The 11,646-nt window shown below is 49.9% G+C and overlaps 1 protein-coding gene across 11 annotated transcripts in view; it reads left to right on the top strand.

The window, feature by feature from the left end:
• The window catches only part of EPS15L1 (epidermal growth factor receptor pathway substrate 15 like 1), an 89,138-nt gene that overhangs the window by 30,892 nt on the left and 46,600 nt on the right, over positions 1-11,646 (top strand). For all 11 annotated transcript variants that reach the window (XR_003044986.1, XM_006904250.3, XM_006904249.3 and 8 more), the window contains 5 exons: positions 1-59; positions 3,017-3,247; positions 7,118-7,275; positions 9,583-9,739; positions 9,996-10,081. Coding sequence is in view for 10 of the 11 variants with exons in the window: in XM_006904250.3 (XP_006904312.1) it covers positions 1-59; positions 3,017-3,247; positions 7,118-7,275; positions 9,583-9,739; positions 9,996-10,081 (691 nt within the window). In the remaining variant the exon portion in view is untranslated. The remainder of the gene's footprint in view (positions 60-3,016; positions 3,248-7,117; positions 7,276-9,582; positions 9,740-9,995; positions 10,082-11,646) is intronic.

The following is an 11,646-nucleotide window of genomic DNA, read 5'->3' as shown; positions in this document are numbered from 1 at the left end:
TCTGGGACCTCAGTGACATCGACAAGGATGGGCACCTGGACAGAGATGAGTTTGCTGTGGTAGGTCCCCAGTGGGACTTTCCTCACCCTGCTGAGGAAGGGAATGTGCTGCTCATGGGGAGGGGGAAGGGGGTTTCTGGGCTCATTTTTTTTTTATCATTTAATTTAAAACAGTTTATTATTTTGACATAATTTGCATTTAAGGAAAAGTTGCAGTAATACAGAGAATTCTTCTGAATAATCTTCAGATTCCTCAGTGTTACTATTCTACCACATTGCTTTATCCTTTTCTCTTCTTCCCTCTCTCCCCCCGTGAGTGCAAGTCCGTGCGGGTGCGCCCATGAATTTTTCCTTTGAATCATTTTGGAGTAAGTTGTAGACACAATACCTTTAACCCCCAAATACTTCAGTGTGTATTTCCCAAAACCAGGGAATTCTCTTCTATAACCACTGTCCAATTCAAAATCAGGAAATTAATATTGACATTGTTTATTATAGTGTCTATTATAGATTATAGCTTATATGTTACTGTATTATATATCTATTATCTAATCTAAGGATATTATTCAGGTTTTGCTAAAATGTCCTTTGTAGTGAAAGAGACTCCAGCCTAGTTTGGTATGTTCTGTAGCTGTCGCTTTTATGTCCTCTAATCTGGGGCAGCTCTGTCTGTTTTTGTGTCTCATGGCCACGTGGGCATTTGCAGAATGCATTTTGCCAAGTGTCCCTTGGTGCGGGCTTGTCTGCTGTTTCCTCTGCTGATCCAAGCCTTGTACTTTATGGGGCAGAACTGCACCGAGGTGATGAGTTCTCCTGGGGCACACAACATCCATAAGACATGTGATGTCTTATTGTATGTCATTACCACGGTGTCAGCCTTGATCGTGGTCAGGATGGAGGCCGGGGTTTCTCCCTGCAGTTACTCTTCCTTTGTGCTCAGTCTCATGGGAGACACATAGAGATTGAGCACCCTGTTACCCCTCTAATTCTCACCCACTGTTTCTCCCAGGAGTCTCGCCTGCATCCGTTAGGACTCTGGTGATTGCAGGTGGTCTGTCTTGTAATTCTGTCATTCCTCGCACATTTTCTAGCTGGCCTTCTACTGTTAAGAATTTGTATCAGAGTGAACTCATGGATGCGTCCTCTGCTCCATGGTCTATAATCCTTCACTGGTGTAACATCTTGCCCAGTGGGAGTTCCTTCAAGCTGGCTCCTTTGTCCTTTGGCCATATCCCATCATTCTATCACCAGTTGCTTCCTCATGGCACAATAAGATGCTCCTGACTCCCCAGCCTTGTATCAGCCCCTTCTCTAGGGAGCCCTGGTCCTTAGAGCGGAGGATGGTATTGGAAACCAGAGTGCTCAGTGCCCCTGGGGTACCCCTGCTTCCCGTCACTCCCAGCAGACAGAGTTAGGAAGTAGGCGTGCTTGTAGACGTGCCTACCAGTGCCCCAGTATACCCCTTCTGTCCATGCCAGAGCCTAGGCACTCCCACCCTTCCTCTTAGAGACAGCAGTGGAGCTGTATGCAGATCAGGGCTCTCCTGTCTTATGGGCCACCCTTCCTTGCGGCTGCCCTCCTTCCATATGCCTGAGACAACCCATTCGCCTCTTCAGCTGCCTGGTGGGCTGGGCTGACCTCACCCTGAGCCTGCCCTCCTCACCCTGGGCTCCCGTCAGTCTGTCCCTGGTCGTCTTCCTCCCATTCCTCAACCTCACTGCCATGTTGGACCTTTATCTTCCATTCATGGAAGATTTATTCACTTACCTTGTCCTGTTAGATCTCAAAGTAGAATGAAGTAGCCCCTTATAGTTAAGGACAACACTATAATAAATAGTAATTTAGTTCAAACCCCGCCCTTCCATACAACAACAACAACAACAGCAAAAAACACAACTGTGAATTATCTGGGAATACCCATGCAATAAAAAACAATGAAATGCAACTGTATCCTTGAGATAAATCTGTTCTAGGAATTTTAAACATCTTTAAAATGTGATTTGTACAGTATATACATGAATTGAAACTTCTTATTATGTTTACTATGTGTGTAAAGCCTTTGAAATTTTAAACTTCTAGGTTAAATCTAAACCATTTTCCAAGGGAATTAGAAATTTCTCTTTCCATTCCCCTATAAACCCCGATCGTCAGTAGTATTCAGATATGTTTTTCTCCCACACATCAACTCTGTTTTGCCTTTTCACTTTGAGCATTTTCCATATTTCTCTGTTATCCTGTTGTTTTTACTAGTTGTCATTATTTTTTGTGGTAAAATATATATAACATAAAATTTACCATTTTAACCATTTTTAAGTGCCTAGTTCAGTGACATTAAGTACCACCACCATCCATCTCCAGAACGCTTTACATCTTGCAAAACTGAAACTCTGTCCCCATTACACATGAGCTCCCCAGCCTCCTCCCCCAAGGTGATTGGTCTCAAGTGAAGCTGGAACAGGCCTCTCTCCTTTCAGCCTCACAAGCCCCAAGTTTCCCTTTTCAGCTGGTTTTTACCATTTCTCATCACGTCAACCAAGATTTATGTTCTTTTACAAATTGTGTCATTTTATGTTTCCCTACCTGCCTCAAACAGGAGAGCCACTTGTCCTGTCCTCTGCACAGCATACCCTCTTCTGTAGTTTTTCATGTCTCTGGAATATCCTGAAGTACACACAGCTCTCATAGTTTGTCTTTAGACTTCCAAATTGCAATACTTTGGAATTCGTCAGCCCTGGAGCCGGTGGCCTTCCCGTGTAGTGAGGGAACATGTATGAAGTCTGGTATGATTAAATTCCGTTTGTACTCATTCAGTCTCATGTGGTTAAACAAATGTCTTAGAAAATTATGCTTTGGAAGCATAGCTCATTACAAGAAGTTTATTTTTACTCTGTTCAGCTTGGAAGCGTTCTCTAAAGGAGCAGTCTTCGTCTCGTCACTGCAGCCCTGATAGAGCTGCCCTCTGCCTGCCCTGGGCCTGGGCTTAACCACTGGAATGTGATTCTCTTTTGTGCTTACAGGCAATGCACTTGGTGTACCGAGCCCTCGAGAAGGAGCCTGTGCCCTCCGTCCTGCCCCCGTCCCTCATCCCACCTTCCAAGAGAAAGAAAGTGTTCCCAGGTGCTGTGCCAGTCCTGCCTGCCAGCCCCCCACCCAAAGACAGCCTTCGCTCCACGCCATCTCATGGCAGCGTCAGCAGTCTGAACAGCACGGGCAGTTTGTCTCCCAAGCACAGCATCAAGCAAACACAAGTATGGTGCCCTCTGTGTGCGTCACCGCTTCTCAGAGCAGCTGTTTTGTGTGTAGAGCCCCAGTGAGATGTTTCTTGGGAGCAAGTAATTTGTGACCCAAAAAGGCAACATTTGTGATTAAAAATATTTGTGACAGGTATTATAGTCCATTTGGGCTGCTATAACAGAATACCATAGACTGACAGACATTTACTTCTCATTGTTTTGGAGGCTAGGAGTTGAAGATCAAGGTGCTGGTGGATTAGGCAACTGGTGAGGGCTTTCTGGTTCACAGGCAGCCCTCTTTTCACCATGCGCTCTCATGGCAGAAGGGATAAGGGAGCTCTCTGGGGTCCCTTTTATAAAGGCACTAATCTCTTTCACCAGGGCTCTACCCTCATGACCTAATTACCTCCCAAAGGCCCCACCTAATACCATCACTTTGGGGTTAGGATTTCAACATATGAATTTGGGGGGACACATATATTCAGTCCATAGCAACAGAGATTCAGAATTAACTTTCTTGTTCACTTGCTCATAAATAATGACCCTTCCTCAGACACACCCAGTAAGTTTCCCACCTCCAGACAGGCTCTCTCCCATCTCTGCCCTTCCTGGCTTAGGCAGTCCCTCTGTTGGGAGGGGTGTCCCCAGATCTATTGTGGCACCTTGCTTCGTAAGCCCTCTGCTCATGGGGTACCTCATCAGGGGAGCCTGGTGTGATCACACCATTACCAGCACACCCCAGGCCCTCCCCATCCAGCCATTCTCCCTCTACTCCGAATTATTCTAGATTCTCACACCTGGCGTGTTATGTAATCAATTATGTGTCATCTGTTTATGCACGCACGCATGTATACACCCTATGGCTTTAAGAGAGCAGAGTTAGTTCTTTTTTATAATCTCACCAACTAGGACAATCTCTGGTACTTTGATGCTCAGCAAATGTGTATTGAATGACCAGGCGAGTGAGAGGCTCTCCGCACGGTAGCATCTTATATATCAAAAGGCATTTCTTGTTCTAGCCAATGCAGCATCTTTATAAAAGCGCACCTTTGAGATTGTTTAAAACATGCAAGAATGTGAGTTACATCTGGAATCATACTTTGCTTTCTGCCTCATTTGTGATTTCAAAGGCAAAGCAGTGAATGTGACAAGGCCAGTTGGCACCACCACACAACTTTAGAATGTGATAAAAATGAAAAGGAGAAGTGCATAATAGACAGTGATTCCTCTTGCTCATGACATATTTGTAAGGTCAACCGTCTGACTGCGGAGACTCATAGAACACACATCACACCCTAGAGTATAAAAATGATCAGAGGGTCAGGTGGCTTGGTCATGAGGCTAACACAGTTCTCATCAGTGCTGTGGCCAGGCGGAAGGCATGGCCCACAGGCATTAACTTCTACTTGGTGAGCTTCACATGGCTGTCTGCTGAGAAGCCCAGTGTCTAGATGGCCCAGCCTGGGCACCTTCAGCAGCTCTCCAGCCATGCCCAGCATGTCCTGGAGGTCCTGGGGGGTGCCACAGTAACCATGCGATAGGCCCCTGCCCTCTGTAGGGAGGCAGACAATAAGTAAATCAGACAGCTATGAGAAAGCAGGACAGGACTTGTCCTGGAAGTGTCTGGGTGGGTAGCGGGGCATGCTCCTACAGATGGGGCCAGCTGGATGGCCACTGATGAGAGGATGTTGGTGTTATGAAGCCGTCAGAGGACTAGGCTGTGCCCGGGCTCTGAAGTGGGAGTGCTTGGTGTGTTCTAGAAGCAGGGAGAAGCCTGGAGCAGAGTGAGCCTGGGGACAGAAAGCGGGGTGAGGCCAGTCATTTAGATCTGCACGAGCTTTTGTTTTTCAAGACAACCCAGCACCTCTTGAGTCCACAGAATTCTTGCCCAGAGTTCTTATTAAGTCCTTATTAAGTAGGCTAGGCTAGTGGTGATGTGTTTTCCTAACAAGGAAGCAAATGGGGCTGAAGTTGCTGATGCGGGCAGGTCAGCCAGCCTCATAACCCACTCCCTGGTGAGCTGGTGGCTCCAGATCCCAGGAGCGTGCTGCCAACCCCCCGACTAGACTGACTTTACCAGTAGCAGCTATCGGGGTCAGAGGTGGGAGTGGGAGAATGCATCCCTTTCATCATGAACAGGGGCAGCTGATGGAATCACAGACATTTCTGAGGACCCACAGTTGCCATGCGCCCTCTCTCCCACTTCCCTCATGCCCAGGCCAGTAACGCCCTGTCAGGGGGCCCCCCTCTCAAGTTCCGCCTGATCTTGCTCTCATGGCCAGGTGTGGGGTGAAGCCCCTTCTAGCCACCAGGGTCTGTTCCCACTCATTGGTGGCCTATGGCTACTTTGCTGGCCTTAAACCGAGCCTGTTCTGCAAGACCCGGCTCCAAGAAGTTTGTCCCGTGTGGATGTATAGCCAAGCAGGCATTGGGATTTTGCTAACACACCCAATACCCTGGAGATCAGGCAGCAAGGTCATTCTGTTTGCACAGCAAATATTAGGACTCTTGTCCCAGAGTTGTAATTTCTTGGGACCCATGAGACATAGAAGGCATTCTTCTCAGCTTAGCCTGTCTGATCCGCTGTTACTTCTTCCTTTTGCATTTGAGGGTTTAGCTTGTTCTAGTCACTTAAGACAGCGGGCCTCTTCTTCATTAGAATTCTTGTTTCTACGTCTCCTCTAATCACGTTCTACAGCAGACCAGAGGCCGCTTGCAAAGGTCACATAATGTGACAAGTAAAACTCAGGTCGCTCTTGCTGCCAGAGCCCTTGCTGTTTGACTTTGGTTCATAGAGTCTGATAAGTTTTCTGATCAGTTCTTTGCTGTACTGTTATCTTACTCCCGAAACCCCGAACTGAAACAGTCTGGTAACATGAAGCCTTGGCTTCCCTACTCGCTGTCTGGTCTCCTGTTGCTCACGTCAGGATCCCGCTAGATTTGGATAACAAGGGAGACCTGTTTGGGAAAAGCAGCTGAGTAGAAACGTCTCCAGTAAAAGGGGCAGCGATGCTGTGGAACTTGTGTCATGAGAGCGCCAAAGGTCGGAAGTGATACATCTAGAATTAGCAATTACAAGGGCCCGTCCCTGAGTGCCCAAGGGGCCTTGAGGCCCCTGAATTAGGAGGTGCATGGGTCCTAGTGGACCCTTGGTGGCATTTGCCCTTTTTAAGTAAACTTGAGCAAGTGGTGTGGGAGGCCAAGCCCCACAGCTGCCAAAGTCACATTGCGTTGGGCTCTTAACTCTGTCTACTGTGTCCACAGCCTTCCTTGAGGGTGTGGGGTGCGCTCTTCAGAGGCTCCCTGTTGGTGCTGTGTGTACAACAATACCTCACCAGGGGACTACTGCGTCATAGGGAGTCGGGGCAGGGACAGAGAAGTACAGAAGTACAGAGTACAGAATCCTGGCACTGTGGGCATCGACACAGCCCTGGCAGCTACAGAGAAGCATTTGCAGACAAAAGATGGCAGATCAGGAAGGCTGGTGTTGGAGACGGACCTTCCATAATGGGCAGTCAGGAGGGTGCTGCCCAGCATGCCCGAAGCCCCTCCTGGAAGGTCACTGGCATGTCCCAGACAGTGGGGATGGAGGGGCTGTTGGCAGACAGACCTGCTGAGTCTGTACCTCCCTCTTTGCACAAGGGGAGCTGAGTGCTGTGCTGGGGAGCAAAGAGACGCAGGCTGGCTGTTGGATGAGATCGACTGACTGAGTTGGCATTAACCTCTCTCAGCCTCAGTTTCCCTGATTACAGAGCAGAGATCCTGTCTGCCCTCTTGGCTCACGGAGTCCTGAGGAGGGTTTTCCGCATGTGAAAGCATTTGAATAGGATATATTTGTAGGTGATGAAAAGCTTAAGGATTAACCGTTTCAAAAAACCCTTTCAGCCAACAGTGAATTGGGTGGTGCCAGTGGCAGACAAGATGCGCTTTGACGAGATCTTCCTGAAGACTGACCTGGACCTGGACGGCTATGTGAGTGGCCAGGAGGTGAAGGAGATCTTCATGCACTCTGGCCTCACCCAGAACCTTTTAGCACACATATGGTAAGGGTGGATGGACGCATGTCTACTCCTTGGTATTTGGGCCTTGCTCTGTGGATGCAATGGCTGTGGGGGCTCCAAGGGGCCTCGTAGAGATGAGGCCGTGCTGTACAGCAGTCAATACAGGAGGGTGTGGCAGTCAGGGGCCTGAATGGTCAGGGTGCCAGCCCAGCCGTGCATTGGCCTCCTTGTCTGCCCCTTCATTCTCGCCGGGCTGATGGGAGCTGAGCGAGGTCCCTATGTTCTGTGCATGCGAGTTCATTCTTCTCCAGCAGGAGGGTCTCCTGTTTTATCCCTCTAGAGAGCTCTGGAGCGGCCTGCTTGAATGGCTGGGACCAGTTCCTGCTGGTGGTTGTGCTGGTTCTAGCAGGAGGTTTAGCTTTTGCCACAGCCAGTGGGCCCTGCCCCCTCTGGGGGAGTACGCAGTAAGATCCCCGAAGGCTCCAGCCAGGCTGCCCTGGGCAGTGGGGGTTCAGCCACCCGCCCTAGAGGCCCTGCCCTCTGCAGGCCAGTGACTTGGCTCCTGGGTGAAGGCATGCTCTCAGTGAGTCTCGGGTCTGTACCTCACCCCAACTTTCCTCTGGGGCCAGGCAGAGCAGTCTTCACATTACTGAGGTGGTTCCTTTTGTAACTGGCCAGCGGTGAAAGTCACTTCCTGGATCTTAGGGGGTTTCACTTGGGAGTTACAAGGATAGAATTTTAATGTAATTCTGGAGAAGTGAGCCCTCCAAGTAGAGTAGTGAGTTAGTACGGTACTGAGTGACTTGGGAAAATAATCCTGAGCAGTAATCACAGACATTCACATTGTGAGGTGAGGCCCCGGCCCCAGAAAGTGGGCCATCCTGTCTGAAGGAGTACGGGATGCCCAGCATCAGTCACCAAACAGCTGGGGGAGGCCCAGTTGTGGTCCCTTTGGATCCAGGGCCCCCTTTTAGAAACCGATAAAATGCAGCCCCCTTTATCACCTGAAATGGACAAACATGGAATTCAGAGGTGGCGATGTGACACCCTGATCTTCACATAAAGGGACAGTTCAAGGAAGTAATTTATAAAATATTCCTCAATCTGTAAGTGGCATAATGACACTAAATTATGCAACGAAATCACAAATACACTTGGATTAAAGCAGGAACATAGGAGATTGCATATAGGGAGTGGAGGGCAAGGACAGATGGAATGAGTTCTAGAGTCACCACTAGGAAAGTGAAACAGTCCAGATTTGTCAGCAGGTGGCAAAAGGGGACATAACTGAAGGAGAGAGAGCAGGGCAAGAGAGATTGCAGGGGAAAGATGGAGACTAGGCCTTTCCCTGAACAGCACCTGGCGCCCGGCCAGTCAGCGTGGTATCAGGATGAGCATGGACACTGACAGCACCTACATGTGGCCTCAGAGCCCAGGATGCTTGAGAGATGGGGAGCAGGGGAGGGGCTGGAGAGAAGAGGCAGCGGCCTGAGCTGCCGTGGTTTGGGTGTGTGGCAGGACCGGCTCTCGCAGGCAGACCTAGAAGTGTGACAATGACAAATATGTTTTTAAACCAGTCTTTACTAGCAACTTTTAGCAGATCTCCACGCTCCCCACGGCCCTGTTTACTGACAGTGTTTTCAGGCCCGAGTCTGTTGAGCATTCCCAGCACTCCTTTACTGCGCATTAGAAAATGGTCTCGCTGTTTCTGCAGTGACTCTGCACAGTGGGAACAACTGTGTTGAGTGGGCAGTAAGCGAAGAGAAGACATTTGTCATAGACATGGAGGCCGAGTCTTTACCATGTGAGGCATTTCTTCCCATAGCAACAAGCTCCTGGTTCCCGAAGGTGTCACGGAACTTATGTGCTGGACACTAGAAGGCCACTCAGGCAGGGACATCTCGGCAGGGAGGGACTGTCCTGTGCAGTATGGCCATGCCTGGCTTTCCAGGCCCCATCCCCTCATGATGACATCCTAAAATGCTGCTGTCGTTTCTACTGAAAACCAGTGACCTGGGCTGTTCTCATGACCCAGGACCGTAGAAACTGGCCAAAGATCTGAGTGCACACGTAGCCTGCTTCTGTTCCCTGTGAGTGGCTGCTCTGTCCTAGACTGTCGTGTCCGCCACCTGCATGCCGATCAGGAGCCAGGAGGGAGCTCCCTCCCACCCTGACAGGGTGCTTGGGTTGGGGGCCGGGAGTGAGGTGTTCAGTAGAAAAGGCGTTGTGCTTCAGCCTGTTGTTTTTATGTTTTTAAAAGTGTGAGTTCCATGACTGGTACTTGTCACTCGGGCTGAATCCTCAATCTGTTGTCTGTGATGTGTAATTAGCGTCCCACATTTCTCCCAGGGCCCTGGCCGATACGAGGCAAACGGGGAAGTTAAGCAAAGACCAATTCGCGTTAGCTATGTATTTCATTCAGCAGAAGGTCAGTAAAGGCATCGACCCCCCTCAAGTCCTCTCGCCGGACATGGTCCCACCCTCAGAGAGAGGCACTCCCATCCCGGTGAGTAAGCCACTGGCGCATGCCTGTCTTGTTTGTGTTGCTTCCACAGCCGGCCACCAGGTGGCGTTGGCATCCCATGTGAGCCTTCCCCAGGTGCCCCGGTTGTGTCTGGTTGGTTGTGTCTGGATGCCCAGATAGTTCCCAGGGTTGGTGGGGAGAGAGATGATTTTATTCTTCATTCTAAGGTCTGCTAGTCCCTGCCGTGTAGTGAGGTCAATGTGGTAATATTTTGTTCTGTGTCTGAATTTGGTTGCAGGACAGCTCAGGTTCTCTTGGATCGGGGGAGTTCACTGGTGTGAAGGAACTCGACGATATCAGTCAAGAGATTGCCCAGCTACAAAGGTATATGAGAGCGGCTCCTTCCCCTCAGATTCTCAAGCTCACACTAACCCTACCCCGGGTCGCTGTTGGAAGTCATCAGAGGCTTTGGAAACACCAAGAAAGTTGACTGTCACAAGTGTGGTTAGGAAAAGACAAGAAATATATATTCTACTGAGTTCCTGAAGTGGCTTAATGAACTTGAGTAGATAAGATTTTTAGTTGGAGCCAGTGTGGGTTGTGGGGTCTCAAGCAGGTGTTCACCAGGCAGCACCAGCACCCGCCTTCCCCAAAGGCCTTGTTATCTCTGACACATAAAGCAGCTGGGTCTCAGGTGGTGCATTAATGGCTTAGGAACCAACAGCTAAACTGTTAGAGGGGCCTCACATCCAGGTCTCTAGCTCTTTCTGTGCTCACTGCTTCAGTTTCCCCACATATGAACAGGGCTTTGGACAGGGTGTCTGTACTCTTGGAATCAAATATGTCCACTTCCTGTGTGGGCCTGTGATCCTCTCCAGAGCAGCATCCCCTTTCCAGTTAGTGCTGAGAGAAGGCACACTTTCCTTATTTCGGGGCATCGAGCAGAAGGGCCAGAGGTGCTTTGCCCTCCATGGGAAAGAGCGCTTACTTGCCCAAAAATAAAAATGGCAGTGCTTTGCTCTTGTGGGTTGGATTCCTAGAGCTCACAGCTGGGGACACTTCAGCAGCGGGTGAAGCAGAGGCAGATCAGATGTCGGGTGGGATCGGTTAGGTGAATCACGAAGCCTCGGCAGCCAAACTCTCTGCTTCACACTCAGCCCAGAGGGTGGTTTCCGTTTCTTCACTGGCTCCAGTGCCCATGTCTTTCAAACCAGAGGTTATGGACCACCTGGCAAGGCTGAGATGGCCTCTGAAGACGGAGACCAGTGTCTTAGAGCCTGGGCCGGTTGTTAATCAGGACTGCAGAGGGGAGGGGCTATAATGCAAGGGTTGGGTCTCAGCAAGGGCACCTGTGTCCAAGTCAGGCCAGGGAAGCCTCTGCAGATGTGCAGCCTTTGGCAGCTGGGAGTGTTTCCCCTGTGAGGGTGAGAAGCAGGTGTGTACAGAGCATCTGTCTGCAGGAGGCCGGGCCTGGAGCAGCCCCCAGCTGGCAACTCTGAGAGGGACCCAGCAGCCTGTTACTGATGGGGACATGGCGACACATGCCTTTCCCCCATGCAGTGTGATCCAGTCATAATGGGTTGTGTCTAAAGAGGACACTGTTTTATTAGGTAGTTTCATCTTTGGCAGAATGTCCCAAAGAAAGTCTTCTTGTTTTGCAAGTGCTGGATTCTGGTGGAGGAGGCAGGTGTACTGGCTTGTGATGTTCCTGCTGCTAGGCAGCCCTTTTGGGCACAGGAGGAGTGTCTCACTGCATTCGGCTGCTATATATAACACACTGTCATAGATTGGGGAGCTTCCCGCCAGACATTTACTTCTCACAGTTCTGGAGGCTGGAAGTCTAAGATCAAGGCACCGGCAGATTTGATGTCTGGCGAAGTTGCTTCCTGGTTCATGGACAGCTGTCTTCTCACTGTGTCCTCACATGGGGAAGGGGTCTGGGAGCTCTC

Source organism: Pteropus alecto, unplaced genomic scaffold (genome assembly GCF_000325575.1).
Source record: "Pteropus alecto unplaced genomic scaffold, ASM32557v1 scaffold160, whole genome shotgun sequence".
NCBI lineage: Eukaryota > Metazoa > Chordata > Mammalia > Chiroptera > Pteropodidae > Pteropus > Pteropus alecto.
This window is presented reverse-complemented; position numbering and strand designations above follow the sequence as displayed.